At 37.3% G+C, this 20,518-nt stretch overlaps 1 protein-coding gene across 1 annotated transcript in view; it reads left to right on the forward strand.

Moving 5' to 3' along the window:
- The window catches only part of LOC134697791 (uncharacterized), an 82,036-nt gene that overhangs the window by 32,883 nt on the left and 28,635 nt on the right, over positions 1–20,518 (forward strand). The window contains exons 12-13 of the mRNA XM_063560077.1: positions 4,141–4,353; positions 7,402–7,533. Of these exons, the coding sequence (XP_063416147.1) occupies positions 4,141–4,353; positions 7,402–7,533 (345 nt within the window). The remainder of the gene's footprint in view (positions 1–4,140; positions 4,354–7,401; positions 7,534–20,518) is intronic.

Genomic DNA, 20,518 nt, shown 5'->3' on the forward strand with positions numbered 1-20,518 from the left:
ATAATATTCTAAAATACTCTCATTTATACATGTTTTAACTTTTTTGATATAGTCTAAATCTCGCAACAGTTGGGAGTTAAATTTCCAATATCCCTTTCCCCGCTTTGCTAAACTGGCAGAAAAGGTGAAAGTTATAGCAGAATGATCTGTCTTATACCCAGGAATAATGTTAGTATATTTCATGAGTGAAAACAGATCCTCTGTGACTAGAAAAAAATCAAGCCGACTTTGTTTTATGGGTGAGCATTGACGCCATGTATATTTTCTATCGTTTGGATAACAGGTCCGCCAAGGATCTAATAACTCAAGACTTTCTACTATTTCTTCAATCTTTTTTCGTGAGTTTGGGTTTCTATTATGAATAATATTGTAAGTGTCTATGTTTGTATCTTGTACAACATTCCAGTCCCCACATAATAAAAAGCTAGTATTTGAAAATGATGCCATTTTCTTATAAATGTCATTAAAAAATGAAGGTTCATCAGTATTAAATCCATACAAACAAACAAAAGTAATGCGTTGACTTGACAAGGATAAATCTAAGATAATATAACGACCATCTATATCAATAATAGAATTATGCACTTCAAAATCAAGACCTAATTTGAACATAATACTGACACCTGCACTTTTGTTACTATGATGACTGAAAAAACATGTATTTCCCCATTCCTCTTCCCATTTTTTTTCAATATCTTTATTACTATGGGTTTCTTGAAAGCAAATTACTGAAGCATTTTTGCCCTTCGCCCAATCAAAAACATCTGTTCTCTTTTTTGAATTAGAAAAAAGACCCCTTACATTCATAGACAACACTGTTACAATATTATCCATTATCATATAAAACAAAACAATATTTCAAACTTGAGCAGATAAATTCTAACTTAAAAACCAATACACAATCATAGTTTATACAATCATACACACATTCAACAATAAGATGACACTTTGGCATAGATACCTGTAAAGTCATTTTTGTACAACAAAATTTCATTTACAGTATGGCATTTAATTATTTACAATATAAAGATAGTTGTTTTCTAAAGACAATGTTTTAATTAGTATATATATTTAGTTGAGAGATTCATGATAAGTAAAAATAATAAAAGATTTTCGTTATCTCCCTTTGATTTGTAATTATTTTTTTTTGAGTTATCTCCCTTCAATAAATATACAGTTATCTTCAAATTAAGAAGGGATCACACAAACAAAAATAAATAGAATTATATATATAAAAAAAAAAAGTACTTTGAATCAAATATGAATTCAAATTATTTAAATCAAATTCAGAGAGATGCATTATAAGTAAATAAATTGATAATATGCACAACCCAGATTGTTTTAATCTTATTACATGTACTATCTTTCATTTTTTACAGTGATGAAACATTAAGCAATGTATCAAATAAGGAAATGAATTTCAATGACCTTTTTTGTTTTTGTTTTTCAGTTTTTGTTCAATATTGTCAAATAAGTCAAATCTAATTCTACTCCCATCCTGCTGCTTGGCATAGACATTGCAATTATAAAACCAGACGTTTTCAAAATGTTCACCGTTTTTTAATCTTGTCATCAGTCCTAGGTTACGCTGTGTAATATCATCATGGAACTTGATGTCATTTTTTAGCCCTCTCTTCTGTCTCATAATTTTAATTTTCAGTTCAGTATTGCGTACTTTAACAATGATAGGTTTTATGTGTCCCTCTTTCCCAGGAATTCTGTGTATTGCCTGTACATCATCAGGTTTAATGTCTACCTTTAACTCTTTGTTTACCATGTTAACAAACTCATCTCTCAATACCTCATGAGGCCTTTCTGGGTAGTTGAGCATTCTGATGTTATGCTTTCTACTATACTGTTCATTATAATTTCCAAGCTTAATTGCATCAATAGCTCTATTGTTGTTATCACTTACTTGTTCTTCTAATTTCTCTATAGATTTATCTTTTGCCCTCACACGTTCTCTCAGGTTTTCATTGTCTATCATCAGAGAATCCATTTGATCTTGTAACTTTCCAGTTGTCTCCCTTACTTTTGCTTCAATTTTTTCTGAGAAATTCTTTTCAAAAGTTAATAATAACTGTTTAACAATGTTGGTAACAATATCTTTTAAGTCTTTTTGTTGAACCAAACAGTTAATTGCACTACTTAAATCATCTTTAGTAACTGTTACCTGAAGGGCCTTTTTGATTTCACTAAGAGTAGTTTGAATACTAGTCATGCTATCAGTACATTCCAAACTTTCATCTGCTACATCTGAATGAGTTCGTTTGTTCTGCTTTGGTGGTTTTTCTTGTGAAGATTCTTTAGCTCCAGGCTTTTTAGCAGCCAACATTGTTTGTACAGTTTTAACACCTTTCTGATTACTATCCCCAGGCATACTTTCTATATTTTAAACAACAGTTCAAAATACAAAATTATTAAATTCCACTGAATCCAAAATGTTTTTAACACTAATACAAGTCCATTGAAGAAGGAAATTTCAAAATAACTTGATTTCTATATAGTCCATACAATTCTGAATATAATGATATAACTTTCAATAGAATTCTTCATCAAAATCCAGCTTAAAAATGCCAAATACTGCAGAGCTGATGTTCAACTCCTTTCTATCTTGGCGGCCATCTTATCTTCTTATCTTAGTCTTCTGTACCCGAATTTATCATTTTATTCGTGTAAATTTCGTTTAATCATCATTTTTTTTTTCAATCGGTCAGTGTTGTTGTGAAAATATGGCAGGTAATTAAAGTTCGTGTTTTGAAGCGAAGTTTAACGATTGTCACCAATTGACGAAAAATAAACAAAAAAGCATGGAAATTGAGCACGTGTTTAACATGTAAATACAGATAATAGTTTATTTTAAGGACATCCATGCTTATTGTGGTCACCGGATTTTTACGAGATGGGTCACACTGAGGTCACCTTGCATACGGAAAATATGTCGGGGGGGAATTGCTTGTTGGAAGGAAGCAATTCAAATAAAGTAAACTTCTTCTAAATATGAATAAATTAAAGAATTTTCTTCAGAAAAAAGTATATGTACATAAGTTTTATAATGAAAACTATCCATTGAGTTATAAAAAACATATGCATTATTTTTTTTTTGACTTGAGGTTTCTTATGACTTTAAGGTTACTTTTTGGCTTAAACTTTCTGTTATGTGAGGCAGATACATGAACAGTAAAAAAGAACACCTTAATGCCTTCCTGTCCAAAGAAAAGAAAATGCCTATATTCCTACCCCTTTAAAGTAAAAAAAAATACCTCTTTTCCCACCTTTCCAAAGTATAGAAATATACTTATATTTGAACCCGTCCAAAGTAAACAAAATTAACTAAATTTCAACCACTTCAAAGGAAAGAAAAATACCAATATTCTCAACCCTCCAAAGTAAAGAAAAGTAGCTGTATTCCAACCCCTCCAATGTAAAGAAAAATAACTTTATTCACACCCCTCCAAATTAAAGTTTTGTTCATTTTTGTCTGGCCTTGACGGAGTCAAAAAGCGAGACATAAGTATGCTGTTTCCGGCGTAGGCGACGGCGATGGCGTCAACAATGTATTAGTTTGTAATTAGCTCAGTTTTATGGGGAACCACTAGTGGTATGTCAATGATAATTGGTATGCAGATGTATTACCATTTCCACCTCTCATTGCCATGGAGATTTTTTGGCTCCGCCCCCTCAGTCATGGTCTATTGACTTTGAATGGTTTGCTTACTTTACATGTTTCACTTTGTGATTAGGTCAGTTTATGGAGATCCACTTGTGGTACATCAATGATAATTGGTATGCAGATGTATTAGCATTGTCACATCTCATTGCCATGGAGATTATTTGGCTCCGCCCCCTCAGTCATGGTGTATTGACTTTGATTGGTTTGCTTACATTACATGTATCAGTTTATTTTAAACAGTGATAAATCTTAAGATACTAATAGATTTTCATATTGAAAGACAATAGGAGTTTTATCAATATTAATTTAATTAAATCACAATGTGATTATAAATGTCTCTGTTGCATATTTAATAAGGATAAATAAATTCAAATATTTCAGTCTTTCTCATTATACTATACAAAAGATTTTTCAAATATATTTTACAAGTACATGTAACTCGATTTAAATATTTTGATTTATTACAGGGGAAAGTTGTTATCCTGCAACTCTGCTCCAAGACTCTCATAGTAGATCTAGAACTGTTTAGAAAAATGGTTGATGAAGTTGGAAAACTTTGTGCTTATACATGTACAACAAGCGAATCTTATTCATCTGCTATTAAAAACCAAAAGAGAGCACTCACACTTCACAAAGTTTCAATACGAATGGGTTTTACATTGAAAGAAGATGATGAAAAGGTAGAAAAACATAATTGATATTATTATGTACTGTGGATTCATTTATTTTTGTGGATACCAACTTTCGTGGATTAAGAAAAACTTACATGCTCGTGGATATTGAATTTCATGGTTTTGCGGAAGTCTCCACACAAGCCTATGGAAAAGGATTAGGTTCAGTAAGACCCCTTTTTGGCCCCAAAATATAGCAGTTTTAGAAAATTGTGAAAATGTAATCTTTAAGCTATATTTTGGAAAGTAAAATGCTTCTGCTACATAAAAAAGAGCTGTTTTTTTGCCAACACAATGCACAAATATCGCATTCTAGCATCATTAAGTCATGCTAAATTACTGAAGTCTTCAAATTTAGTTAATTTTTAGACGGTTTCCATCTAAAATGAATGCAGCCACATTCCTTTTCATTCATAATATTGAAATGTAAGTTGTATTTGATGATAATACAAAACATATATAAAGGTTGTGGATGAACACGGATGCGGCCACTTTCATTCTTGGCAAAAACCATCTGAAAAGTGATTTTTTTTGCATATTTGATAGACTTTTGTTGAGCCTTCGACTTTAGTCGAAAAAGCGAGACTAAGCGATCCTACATTCTGTCGTCGTCGGTGTCGTCAACAAATATTCACTCTGTGGTTAAAGTTTTTGAAATTTTAATAACTTTCTTAAACTATACTGGATTTCTACCAAACTTGGACAGAGGCTTGTTTATGATCATATGATAGTATCCAGAAGTAATTTTTGTAAAAATAAAATTCCATTTTTTCCGTATTTTACTTATAAATAGACTTAGTTTTTTCTGCGGGGAAACATAACATTCACTCTGTGATTAAAGTTTTTAGAATTTTAATAACTTTCTTAAACTATCCTGGGTTTGTACCAAACTTGGACAGAAGCTTGTTTATGATCATAAGATAGTATCCAGAAGTAAATTTTGTAAAAATATAACTCCATTTTTTCCGTATTTTAGCTTTTAAATGGACTTAGTTTTTCTGCGGGAAAACATTACATTCACTCTGTGGTTAAAGTTTTTAAAATTTAAATAACTTTCTTAAACTATCTTGGGTGTGTACCAAACTTGGACAGAAGCTTATTTATGATCATAAAATAGTATCCAGAAGTAAATTTTGTAAAAAGATAACTTCATTTTTTCTGTATTTTATTTTTAAATGGACTTAGATTTTCTTTAAGTTAACATTTCATACAGTTTGCAGTTAAAGTTTTCAAAACATTCATTAGATTTATAATCTATCCTAGATTTTTACCAAACTTAGACAGAAGCTTCTTACACTCATAAGATGATATCAAGAGGAACATTTTTATTGATTTTTTCGTCATTTTTGTTGAGACCGCGATTTACAGCAAAAGTAGGCGAGACACTGGGTTCCGTGGAACCCTTACAAATTTTTCATATTTAAGCTTGAATCAGAGCGTTTTTAATGACTAAATCAGTTAAAATCTTTCACATAAACTAAACGAATTAATTGAAACAGACACTTAAGTGTTTTAAAGTGTCCAAAAACTTTCGTTAGATGAACCTGAAATTTGAGGCAAAAATCGGCCCTTAACCGACCTACTCCTTTGTTCTTCTTGAACATTTAATTTTGAGGTTCACTTGTACCCACGAAATCCACGAAAAATTGGTAACCAAGGAATAATAATGAATCCACAGTATATCCGATTTTTTTTTTACAGAATTCATGTCTTATTACTAGGTACAGAAAATTAACCACCTGTGTATGTGCATTGAAGACCCATAGGTGGCCTTAGACTGTTGTCTTCTCTCTTTCAAAGGAGTAGGTCCGGTAAGGATCGATTTTGGCCTCAAATTTCAGTTTCATCTGACGAAAGACTTTGACCACTTTTTAAACACTTAAGTGTCTATTTCATTTGATTCAATTAATTTTTGTGAAAGATTTTAACTTATTTCATCATTAAAAACAATCCGATTCAAGCTCAAAAATGAAAAATCTACCAAATATGCGAAAAAATGTCACTTTTCAGATGGTTTTTGTTAAAAATGAAAGTGGCCGCATCCGTGTTCATCCTCGATCTTTATATATGTTATGTATTATTATCAAATAAAACTTCAATTTCAATATTTTGGATGAACAGGAATGCGGCCACTTTCGTTTCACACGGAAACCGTCTAAAATTTAACTAAAATGCTGGAATTGTGAAGATTTCAGTTATTTAGCACGACTTAATGGTGCTAGTACCCAATATATGTGCCTTGTATTGTAAAAAACAGCCCATATTTATGTAGTGGAACCATTATACTATCCAATAAATAACTAAAAGTTTACATTTTAACAATTTTTTTAAAACTGCTATATTTTGGGGCCAAAAAGGCCTCTTACTGGACCTACTCCTTTCAAATTGTTGTCTCTTTGACACATTCCCCATTTCCATTCTCAATTTTACTTTTTAGTGCATCACTATTGAAACAGGTATACTGGTGTTGATGAAGCATTAAACAGTTAAAAAAAAACTAACAGTACTAGTACTGCATGTTAAAGGAAAAATTAATTAACTTTCTTACTTCAATATTGAAATATGTGGTAATAAGTTTCTTGTAAGCACAACTCCTATTAAAGAGGCATTAGCTATAAAATTAATGTTCACCAAATCATCATTTTGAAAATTCATCAGCAATGTTTATTAGCTTACTTTGACAACTTTGAACCAAACTGGATACTATAAGCAAATTATTATTTCACTTTTTCACTTTCATTATATATATTTTTTTATATCTTGTAGCTAATGCCCCTTTAAACAGCTTGATAGATATTGATGAGTCTACCTGAGGATGTGAATACAGATAACACTAAGACACATGGTATTATTGCCAATGAGACAGCTCTCCGCCAGAGCTTGAACAATGTAAGCCAAAAAAATATAATTGCAAAGCAACATTATAAAGGGGAGATAATCAAATTTGCATAACTGAATTCCAGACTCTTAGAATGACCTGTTGTAAGTGTCCTCAAAATTCTTGTTTTAAATTAAAAGCTATTTTCTATGTTAATACATATATATTTATAATTTCAGTCGACATTGTTGCTGAAGATTTTACAGGATTACTGTGGATTAATTGAGTTACCTAGATGGAGATTAAAACCAGAAGATGAACAATTTATATATGTTGGTCAAGAAAAATTGGAAAAACATGTAGTCTCATTGGTAAATATCATAATATTTTATGTCATTACTAAATTATTATTTCTGTTTAGAAGCCTTGCATCAACTCTATTGGTTGTCTGAAGGTGTTATTCTGAAGCCATCTCATTTGGCTTTAGGAGAAATTTTCGACCAATAATAACATGTATCAAAAGTCCGATACACAGATCATGGTAATAATATGTTAATTCATACTAAAAAAAGATTCAATTCTGACAGGATTTTCTATATATGCTTTATTTCTTGAACATCTCATTGAAACATCATTTAAGATAGCATGGGTTTTTTTAGAACCAGATTAAATAAGTAAGATATGATTGGTTGATGTTTGCTTAATGTCCAGTGGCAAATATTTCATGTGTGTTTAGGGTAAGAACACATGAACAATGTAAACAAACAGTAAATCCTGCATTATGTGTTGACCAGAATGCTGGGCGAGAAAATTGAAATACCATTGAAAAACGAGGATAGATTTGATAGGAACAGAAACTTCACCTGGGATAGCACAACTTCAGACAACAAATAGAGTTGATGCAAGGCTTCTCTAACTTATAGTCTGGAATAGCACAACTTCAGACAACCAATAGAGTTTATGCAAGGCCTCTCTAACTTATAGTCTGGAATAGCACACCTTCAGACAACCAATAGAGTTGATACAAGGCTTCTCTAACTTATAGTCTGGAATAGCACACCTTCAGACAACCAATAGAGTTGATGCAAGGCCTCTCTAACTTATAGTCTGGAATAGCACACCTTCAGACAACCAATAGAGTTGATGCAAGGCCTCTCTAACTTATAGTCTGGAATAGCACACCTTCAGACAACCAATAGAGTTGATGCAAGGCTTCTCTAACTTATAGTCTGGAATAGCACACCTTCAGACAACCAATAGAGTTGATACAAGGCTTCTCTAACTTATAGTCTGGAATACCACACCTTCAGACAACCAATAGAGTTGATACAAGGCTTCTCTAACTTATAGTCTGGAATAGCACACCTTCAGACAACCAATAGAGTTGATGCAAGGCTTCTCTAACTTATAGTCTGGAATAGCACATCTTCAGACAACCAATAGAGTTGATGCAAGGCCTTTCTAACTTATAGTCTGGAATAGCACACCTTCAGACAACCAATAGAGTTGATACAAGGCCTCTCTAACTTATAGTCTGGAATAGCACACCTTCAGACAACCAATAGAGTTGATGCAAGGCTTCTCTAACTTATAGTCTGGAATAGCACACCTTCAGACAACCAATAGAGTTGCTGCAAGGCTTCTCTAACTTATAGTCTGGAATAGCACACCTTCAGACAACCAATAGAGTTGATGCAAGGCCTCTCTAACTTATAGTCTGGAATAGCACACCTTCAGACAACCAATAGAGTTGATGCAAGGCTTCTCTAACTTATAGTCTGGAGTAGAACACCTTAGGACAACCAATAGAGTTGCTGCAAGGCTTCTATAACTTGTAGTCTGGAATAGCACACCTTCAGACAACCAATAGAGTTGATGCAAGGCTTCTCTAACTTATAGTCTGGAATAGCACACCTTCAGACAACCAATAGAGTTGCTGCAAGGCTTCTCTAACTTATAGTCTGGAATAGCACACCTACAGAAAACCAATAGAGTTGCTGCAAGGCTTCTATAACTTGTAGTCTGGAATAGCACACCTTCAGACAACCAATAGAGTTGATGCAAGGCCTCTCTAACTTATAGTCTGGAATAGCACACCTTCAGACAACCAATAGAGTTGATGCAAGGCCTCTCTAACTTATAGTCTGGAATAGCACACCTTCAGACAACCAATAGAGTTGATGCAAGGCTTCTCTAACTTATAGTCTGGAATAGCACACCTTCAGACAACCAATAGAGTTGATACAAGGCTTCTCTAACTTATAGTCTGGAATACCACACCTTCAGACAACCAATAGAGTTGATACAAGGCTTCTCTAACTTATAGTCTGGAATAGCACACCTTCAGACAACCAATAGAGTTGATGCAAGGCTTCTCTAACTTATAGTCTGGAATAGCACATCTTCAGACAACCAATAGAGTTGATGCAAGGCCTTTCTAACTTATAGTCTGGAATAGCACACCTTCAGACAACCAATAGAGTTGATACAAGGCCTCTCTAACTTATAGTCTGGAATAGCACACCTTCAGACAACCAATAGAGTTGATGCAAGGCTTCTCTAACTTATAGTCTGGAATAGCACACCTTCAGACAACCAATAGAGTTGCGGCAAGGCTTCTCTAACTTATAGTCTGGAATAGCACACCTTCAGACAACCAATAGAGTTGATGCAAGGCCTCTCTAACTTATAGTCTGGAATAGCACACCTTCAGACAACCAATAGAGTTGATGCAAGGCTTCTCTAACTTATAGTCTGGAGTAGAACACCTTAGGACAACCAATAGAGTTGCTGCAAGGCTTCTATAACTTGTAGTCTGGAATAGCACACCTTCAGACAACCAATAGAGTTGATGCAAGGCTTCTCTAACTTATAGTCTGGAATAGCACACCTTCAGACAACCAATAGAGTTGCTGCAAGGCTTCTCTAACTTATAGTCTGGAATAGCACACCTACAGAAAACCAATAGAGTTGATACAAGGCTTCTCTAACTTATAGTCTGGAATAGCACACCTTCAGACAACCAATAGAGTTGATGCAAGGCCTCTCTAACTTATATTCTGGAATAGCACACCTTCAGACAACCAATAGAGTTGATGCAAGGCCTCTCTAACTTATAGTCTGGAATAGCACACCTTCAGACAACCAATAGAGTTGTTGAAGGCCTCTCTAACTTATAGTCTGGAATAGCACACCTTCAGACAACCAATAGAGTTGATGCAAGGCCTCTCTAACTTATAGTCTGGAATAGCACACCTTCAGACAACCAATAGAGTTGATACAAGGCTTCTCTAACTTATAGTCTGGAATAGCACACCTTCAGACAACCAATAGAGTTGATGCAAGGCCTCTCTAACTTATAGTCTGGAATAGCACACCTTCAGACAACCAATAGAGTTGATGCAAGGCTTCTCTAACTTATAGTCTGGAGTAGAACACCTTAGGACAACCAATAGAGTTGCTGCAAGGCTTCTATAACTTGTAGTCTGGAATAGCACACATTGGGACAACCAATAGAGTTGCTGCAAGGCTTCTCTAACTTATAGTTTGGAATAGCACACCTTCAGACAACCAATAGAGTTGCTGCAAGGCTTCTCTAACTTATAGTTTGGAATAGCACACCTTCGGACAACCAATAGAGTTGCTGCAAGGCTTCTCTAACTTAAAGTCTGGAGTAGCACACCTTGGGACAACCAATAGAGTTGCTGCAAGGCTTCTCTAACTTATAGTTTGGAATAGCACACCTTCAGACAACCAATAGAGTTGATGGAAGGCTTCTCTATTTCATAGTTTGGAATAGCACACCTTAGGACAACCAATAGAGTTGCTGCAAGGCTTCTCTTACTTATAGTCTGGAGTAGCACAACTTCAAACAACCAATAGAGTTGATGCAAGGCTTCTCTTACTTATAGTCTGGAATAGCACAACTGCAGAGAACCAATAGAGTTGATGCAAGGCTTCTCTAACTTATAGTCTGGAATAGCACACCTAAGGACAACCAATAGAGTTGCTGCAAGGCTTCTCTAACTTATAGTCTGGAATAGCACACCTTAGGACAACCAATAGAGTTGCTGCAAGGCTTCTCTAACTTGTAGTTTGGAATAGCACAACTTCAGACAACCAATAGAGTTGCTGCAAGGCTTCTCTAACCTATAGTCTGGAATAGCACACCTTAGGACAACCAATAGAGTTGCTGCAAGGCTTCTCTAACTTATAGTCTGGAATAGCACAACTTCAGAAAACCAATAGAGTTGATGCAAGGCTTCTCTTACTTATAATCTGGAATAGCTCACCTTGGGACAACCAATAGAGTTTCTGCAAGGCTTCTGTAACTTGTAGTTTGGAATAGCACACCTTGGGACAACCAATAGAGTTGACGCAAGGCTTCTCTAACTTATAGTTTGTAATAGCACACCTTCGGACAACCAATAGAGTTGCTGCAAGGCTTCTCTAACTTGTAGTCTGGAATAGCACACATTGGGACAACCAATAGAGTTGCTGCAAGGCTTCTCTAACTTATAGTCTGGAATAGCACACCTTCAGACAACCAATAGAGTTGCTGCAAGGCTTCTCTATTTGATAGTTTGGAATAGCACACCTTAGGACAACCAATAGAGTTGCTGCAAGGCTTCTCTAACTTATAGTCTGAAATAGCACAACTTCAGAGAACCAATAGAGTTGATGCAAGGCTTCTCTTACTTATAGTCTGGAGTAGCACAACTTCAAACAACCAATATAGTTGATGCAAGGCTTCTCTTACTTATAGTCTGGAATAGCACAACTTCAGAGAACCAATAGAGTTGATGCAAGGCTTCTCTAACTTATAGTCTGGAATAGCACACCTTAGGACAACCAATAGAGTTGCTGCAAGGCTTCTCTAACTTGTAGTTTAGAATAGCACAACTTCGGACAACCAATAGAGTTGCTGCAATGCTTTTCTAACTTATTGTTTGGAGTAGCACACCTTGGGACAACCAATAGAGTTGCTGCAAGGCTTCTCTAACTTATTGTCTGGAGTAGCACACCTTGGGACAACCAATAGAGTTGCTACAAGGCTTCTCTAACTTAAAGTCTGGAGAAGCACACCTTGGGAAAACCAATAGAGTTGCTACAAGGCTTCTCTAACTTATAGTTTGGAATAGCACACCTTTCGAACAACCAATAGAGTTGATGCAAGGCTTCTCTAACTTATAGTCTGGAATTGCACAACTTCGGACAACCAAAAGAGTTGATGCAAGGCTTCCCAAATTATAGTCTGGAATAGCACAACTTCTGACAACCATTAAAGTTGCTGCAGCCTTCTCTAACTTATAGTCTGAAATAGCACAACTTCGGACAACCAATAGAGTTGATGCAAGGCTTCTCTAACCTAAAGTCTGGAATAGCACACCTGAGGACAACCAATAGAGTTGCTGCAAGGCTTCTCTAACTTATAGTCTGGAATAGCACAACTTCAGAGAACCAATAGAGTTGATGCAAGGCTTCTCTAACTTATAGTCTGAAATAGCACAACTTCGAACAACCAATAGAGTTGATGCAAGGCTTCTCTAACCTATAGTCTGGAATAGCACACCATAGGACAACCAATAGAGTTGCTGCAAGGCTTCTCTAACTTATAGTTTGGAATAGCACACCTTTCGGACAACCAATAGAGTTGATACAAGGCTTCTCTAACTTATAGTCTGGAATAGCACACCTTCAGACAACCAATAGAGTTGATGCAAGGCCTCTCTAACTTATAGTCTGGAATAGCACACCTTCAGACAACCAATAGAGTTGATGCAAGGCCTCTCTAACTTATAGTCTGGAATAGCACACCTTCAGACAACCAATAGAGTTGATGCAAGGCTTCTCTAACTTATAGTCTGGAATAGCACACCTTCAAACAACCAATAGAGTTGATACAAGGCTTCTCTAACTTATAGTCTGGAATACCACACCTTCAGACAACCAATAGAGTTGATACAAGGCTTCTCTAACTTATAGTCTGGAATAGCACACCTTCAGACAACCAATAGAGTTGATGCAAGGCTTCTCTAACTTATAGTCTGGAATAGCACATCTTCAGACAACCAATAGAGTTGATGCAAGGCCTTTCTAACTTATAGTCTGGAATAGCACACCTTCAGACAACCAATAGAGTTGATACAAGGCCTCTCTAACTTATAGTCTGGAATAGCACACCTTCAGACAACCAATAGAGTTGATGCAAGGCTTCTCTAACTTATAGTCTGGAATAGCACACCTTCAGACAACCAATAGAGTTGCTGCAAGGCTTCTCTAACTTATAGTCTGGAATAGCACACCTTCAGACAACCAATAGAGTTGATGCAAGGCCTCTCTAACTTATAGTCTGGAATAGCACACCTTCAGACAACCAATAGAGTTGATGCAAGGCTTCTCTAACTTATAGTCTGGAGTAGAACACCTTAGGACAACCAATAGAGTTGCTGCAAGGCTTCTATAACTTGTAGTCTGGAATAGCACACCTTCAGACAACCAATAGAGTTGATGCAAGGCTTCTCTAACTTATAGTCTGGAATAGCACACCTTCAGACAACCAATAGAGTTGCTGCAAGGCTTCTCTAACTTATAGTCTGGAATAGCACACCTACAGAAAACCAATAGAGTTGATACAAGGCTTCTCTAACTTATAGTCTGGAATAGCACACCTTCAGACAACCAATAGAGTTGATGCAAGGCCTCTCTAACTTATATTCTGGAATAGCACACCTTCAGACAACCAATAGAGTTGATGCAAGGCCTCTCTAACTTATAGTCTGGAATAGCACACCTTCAGACAACCAATAGAGTTGATGCAAGGCCTCTCTAACTTATAGTCTGGAATAGCACACCTTCAGACAACCAATAGAGTTGATGCAAGGCCTCTCTAACTTATAGTCTGGAATAGCACACCTTCAGACAACCAATAGAGTTGATACAAGGCTTCTCTAACTTATAGTCTGGAATAGCACACCTTCAGACAACCAATAGAGTTGATGCAAGGCCTCTCTAACTTATAGTCTGGAATAGCACACCTTCAGACAACCAATAGAGTTGATGCAAGGCTTCTCTAACTTATAGTCTGGAGTAGAACACCTTAGGACAACCAATAGAGTTGCTGCAAGGCTTGTATAACTTGTAGTCTGGAATAGCACACATTGGGACAACCAATAGAGTTGCTGCAAGGCTTCTCTAACTTATAGTTTGGAATAGCACACCTTCAGACAACCAATAGAGTTGCTGCAAGGCTTCTCTAACTTATAGTTTGGAATAGCACACCTTCGGACAACCAATAGAGTTGCTGCAAGGCTTCTCTAACTTAAAGTCTGGAGTAGCACACCTTGGGACAACCAATAGAGTTGCTGCAAGGCTTCTCTAACTTATAGTTTGGAATAGCACACCTTCAGACAACCAATAGAGTTGATGCAAGGCTTCTCTATTTCATAGTTTGGAATAGCACACCTTAGGACAACCAATAGAGTTGCTGCAAGGCTTCTCTTACTTATAGTCTGGAGTAGCACAACTTCAAACAACCAATAGAGTTGATGCAAGGCTTCTCTTACTTATAGTCTGGAATAGCACAACTGCAGAGAACCAATAGAGTTGATGCAAGGCTTCTCTAACTTATAGTCTGGAATAGCACACCTAAGGACAACCAATAGAGTTGCTGCAAGGCTTCTCTAACTTATAGTCTGGAATAGCACACCTTAGGACAACCAATAGAGTTGCTGCAAGGCTTCTCTAACTTGTAGTTTGGAATAGCACAACTTCAGACAACCAATAGAGTTGCTGCAAGGCTTCTCTAACCTATAGTCTGGAATAGCACACCTTAGGACAACCAATAGAGTTGCTGCAAGGCTTCTCTAACTTATAGTCTGGAATAGCACAACTTCAGAAAACCAATAGAGTTGATGCAAGGCTTCTCTTACTTATAATCTGGAATAGCTCACCTTGGGACAACCAATAGAGTTTCTGCAAGGCTTCTGTAACTTGTAGTTTGGAATAGCACACCTTGGGACAACCAATAGAGTTGACGCAAGGCTTCTCTAACTTATAGTTTGTAATAGCACACCTTCGGACAACCAATAGAGTTGCTGCAAGGCTTCTCTAACTTGTAGTCTGGAATAGCACACCTTGGGACAACCAATAGAGTTGCTGCAAGGCTTCTCTAACTTGTAGTCTGGAATAGCTCACCTTGGGACAACCAATAGAGTTTCTGCAAGGCTTCTGTAACTTGTAGTTTGGAATAGCACACCTTGGGACAACCAATAGAGTTGACGCAAGGCTTCTCTAACTTATAGTTTGTAATAGCACACCTTCGGACAACCAATAGAGTTGCTGCAAGGCTTCTCTATTTGATAGTTTGGAATAGCACACCTTAGGACAACCAATAGAGTTGCTGCAAGGCTTCTCTAACTTATAGTCTGAAATAGCACAACTTCAGAGAACCAATAGAGTTGATACAAGGCTTCTCTTACTTATAGTCTGGAGTAGCACAACTTCAAACAACCAATAGAGTTGATGCAAGGCTTCTCTTACTTATAGTCTGGAATAGCACAACTGCAGAGAACCAATAGAGTTGATGCAAGGCTTCTCTAACTTATAGTCTGGAATAGCACACCTAAGGACAACCAATAGAGTTGCTGCAAGGCTTCTCTAACTTATAGTCTGGAATAGCACACCTTAGGACAACCAATAGAGTTGCTGCAAGGCTTCTCTAACTTGTAGTTTGGAATAGCACAACTTCAGACAACCAATAGAGTTGCTGCAAGGCTTCTCTAACCTATAGTCTGGAATAGCACACCTTAGGACAACCAATAGAGTTGCTGCAAGGCTTCTCTAACTTATAGTCTGGAATAGCACAACTTCAGAAAACCAATAGAGTTGATGCAAGGCTTCTCTTACTTATAATCTGGAATAGCTCACCTTGGGACAACCAATAGAGTTTCTGCAAGGCTTCTGTAACTTGTAGTTTGGAATAGCACACCTTGGGACAACCAATAGAGTTGACGCAAGGCTTCTCTAACTTATAGTTTGTAATAGCACACCTTCGGACAACCAATAGAGTTGCTGCAAGGCTTCTCTAACTTGTAGTCTGGAATAGCACACCTTGGGACAACCAATAGAGTTGCTGCAAGGCTTCTCTAACTTATAGTCTGGAATAGCACACCTTCAGACAACCAATAGAGTTGCTGCAAGGCTTCTCTATTTGATAGTTTGGAATAGCACACCTTAGGACAACCAATAGAGTTGCTGCAAGGCTTCTCTAACTTATAGTCTGAAATAGCACAACTTCAGAGAACCAATAGAGTTGATGCAAGGCTTCTCTTACTTATAGTCTGGAGTAGCACAACTTCAAACAACCAATATAGTTGATGCAAGGCTTCTCTTACTTATAGTCTGGAATAGCACAACTTCAGAGAACCAATAGAGTTGATGCAAGGCTTCTCTAACTTATAGTCTGGAATAGCACACCTTAGGACAACCAATAGAGTTGCTGCAAGGCTTCTCTAACTTGTAGTTTAGAATAGCACAACTTCGGACAACCAATAGAGTTGCTGCAATGCTTTTCTAACTTATTGTTTGGAGTAGCACACCTTGGGACAACCAATAGAGTTGCTGCAAGGCTTCTCTAACTTATTGTCTGGAGTAGCACACCTTGGGACAACCAATAGAGTTGCTACAAGGCTTCTCTAACTTAAAGTCTGGAGAAGCACACCTTGGGAAAACCAATAGAGTTGCTACAAGGCTTCTCTAACTTATAGTTTGGAATAGCACACCTTTCGAACAACCAATAGAGTTGATGCAAGGCTTCTCTAACTTATAGTCTGGAATTGCACAACTTCGGACAACCAAAAGAGTTGATGCAAGGCTTCCCAAATTATAGTCTGGAATAGCACAACTTCTGACAACCATTAAAGTTGCTGCAGCCTTCTCTAACTTATAGTCTGAAATAGCACAACTTCGGACAACCAATAGAGTTGATGCAAGGCTTCTCTAACCTAAAGTCTGGAATAGCACACCTGAGGACAACCAATAGAGTTGCTGCAAGGCTTCTCTAACTTATAGTCTGGAATAGCACAACTTCAGAGAACCAATAGAGTTGATGCAAGGCTTCTCTAACTTATAGTCTGAAATAGCACAACTTCGAACAACCAATAGAGTTGATGCAAGGCTTCTCTTACCTATAGTCTGGAATAGCACACCATAGGACAACCAATAGAGTTGCTGCAAGGCTTCTCTAACTTATAGTTTGGAATAGCACACCTTTCGGACAACCAATAGAGTTGATACAAGGCTTCTCTAACTTATAGTCTGGAATAGCACACCTTCAGACAACCAATAGAGTTGATGCAAGGCCTCTCTAACTTATAGTCTGGAATAGCACACCTTCAGACAACCAATAGAGTTGATGCAAGGCCTCTCTAACTTATAGTCTGGAATAGCACACCTTCAGACAACCAATAGAGTTGATGCAAGGCTTCTCTAACTTATAGTCTGGAATAGCACACCTTCAAACAACCAATAGAGTTGATACAAGGCTTCTCTAACTTATAGTCTGGAATACCACACCTTCAGACAACCAATAGAGTTGATACAAGGCTTCTCTAACTTATAGTCTGGAATAGCACACCTTCAGACAACCAATAGAGTTGATGCAAGGCTTCTCTAACTTATAGTCTGGAATAGCACATCTTCAGACAACCAATAGAGTTGATGCAAGGCCTTTCTAACTTATAGTCTGGAATAGCACACCTTCAGACAACCAATAGAGTTGATACAAGGCCTCTCTAACTTATAGTCTGGAATAGCACACCTTCAGACAACCAATAGAGTTGATGCAAGGCTTCTCTAACTTATAGTCTGGAATAGCACACCTTCAGACAACCAATAGAGTTGCTGCAAGGCTTCTCTAACTTATAGTCTGGAATAGCACACCTTCAGACAACCAATAGAGTTGATGCAAGGCCTCTCTAACTTATAGTCTGGAATAGCACACCTTCAGACAACCAATAGAGTTGATGCAAGGCTTCTCTAACTTATAGTCTGGAGTAGAACACCTTAGGACAACCAATAGAGTTGCTGCAAGGCTTCTATAACTTGTAGTCTGGAATAGCACACCTTCAGACAACCAATAGAGTTGATGCAAGGCTTCTCTAACTTATAGTCTGGAATAGCACACCTTCAGACAACCAATAGAGTTGCTGCAAGGCTTCTCTAACTTATAGTCTGGAATAGCACACCTACAGAAAACCAATAGAGTTGATACAAGGCTTCTCTAACTTATAGTCTGGAATAGCACACCTTCAGACAACCAATAGAGTTGATGCAAGGCCTCTCTAACTTATATTCTGGAATAGCACACCTTCAGACAACCAATAGAGTTGATGCAAGGCCTCTCTAACTTATAGTCTGGAATAGCACACCTTCAGACAACCAATAGAGTTGATGCAAGGCCTCTCTAACTTATAGTCTGGAATAGCACACCTTCAGACAACCAATAGAGTTGATGCAAGGCCTCTCTAACTTATAGTCTGGAATAGCACACCTTCAGACAACCAATAGAGTTGATACAAGGCTTCTCTAACTTATAGTCTGGAATAGCACACCTTCAGACAACCAATAGAGTTGATGCAAGGCCTCTCTAACTTATAGTCTGGAATAGCACACCTTCAGACAACCAATAGAGTTGATGCAAGGCTTCTCTAACTTATAGTCTGGAGTAGAACACCTTAGGACAACCAATAGAGTTGCTGCAAGGCTTGTATAACTTGTAGTCTGGAATAGCACACATTGGGACAACCAATAGAGTTGCTGCAAGGCTTCTCTAACTTTTAGTTTGGAATAGCACACCTTCAGACAACCAATAGAGTTGCTGCAAGGCTTCTCTAACTTATAGTTTGGAATAGCACACCTTCGGACAACCAATAGAGTTGCTGCAAGGCTTCTCTAACTTAAAGTCTGGAGTAGCACACCTTGGGACAACCAATAGAGTTGCTGCAAGGCTTCTCTAACTTATAGTTTGGAATAGCACACCTTCAGACAACCAATAGAGTTGATGCAAGGCTTCTCTATTTCATAGTTTGGAATAGCACACCTTAGGACAACCAATAGAGTTGCTGCAAGGCTTCTCTTACTTATAGTCTGGAGTAGCACAACTTCAAACAACCAATAGAGTTGATGCAAGGCTTCTCTTACTTATAGTCTGGAATAGCACAACTGCAGAGAACCAATAGAGTTGATGCAAGGCTTCTCTAACTTATAGTCTGGAATAGCACACCTAAGGACAACCAATAGAGTTGCTGCAAGGCTTCTCTAACTTATAGTCTGGAATAGCACACCTTAGGACAACCAATAGAGTTGCTGCAAGGCTTCTCTAACTTGTAGTTTGGAATAGCACAACTTCAGACAACCAATAGAGTTGCTGCAAGGCTTCTCTAACCTATAGTCTGGAATAGCACACCTTAGGACAACCAATAGAGTTGCTGCAAGGCTTCTCTAACTTATAGTCTGGAATAGCACAACTTCAGAAAACCAATAGAGTTGATGCAAGGCTTCTCTTACTTATAATCTGGAATAGCTCACCTTGGGACAACCAATAGAGTTTCTGCAAGGCTTCTGTAACTTGTAGTTTGGAATAGCACACCTTGGGACAACCAATAGAGTTGACGCAAGGCTTCTCTAACTTATAGTTTGTAATAGCACACCTTCGGACAACCAATAGAGTTGCTGCAAGGCTTCTCTAACTTGTAGTCTGGAATAGCACACCTTGGGACAACCAATAGAGTTGCTGCAAGGCTTCTCTAACTTGTAGTCTGGAATAGCTCACCTTGGGACAACCAATAGAGTTTCTGCAAGGCTTCTGTAACTTGTAGTTTGGAATAGCACACCTTGGGACAACCAATAGAGTTGACGCAAGGCTTCTCTAACTTATAGTTTGTAATAGCACACCTTCGGACAACCAATAGAGTTGCTGCAAGGCTTCTCTATTTGATAGTTTGGAATAGCACACCTTAGGACAACCAATAGAGTTGCTGCAAGGCTTCTCTAACTTATAGTCTGAAATAGCACAACTTCAGAGAACCAATAGAGTTGATACAAGGCTTCTCTTACTTATAGTCTGGAGTAGCACAACTTCAAACAACCAATAGAGTTGATGCAAGGCTTCTCTTACTTATAGTCTGGAATAGCACAACTGCAGAGAACCAATAGAGTTGATGCAAGGCTTCTCTAACTTATAGTCTGGAATAGCACACCTTCGGACAACCAATAGAGTTGCTGCAAGGCTTCTCTTTTTGATAGTTTGGAATAGCACACCTTAGGACAACCAATAGAGTTGCTGCAAGGCTTCTC

Source organism: Mytilus trossulus, chromosome 14 (assembly GCF_036588685.1).
Source record: "Mytilus trossulus isolate FHL-02 chromosome 14, PNRI_Mtr1.1.1.hap1, whole genome shotgun sequence".
Classification (NCBI taxonomy): Eukaryota; Metazoa; Mollusca; class Bivalvia; order Mytilida; family Mytilidae; genus Mytilus; species Mytilus trossulus.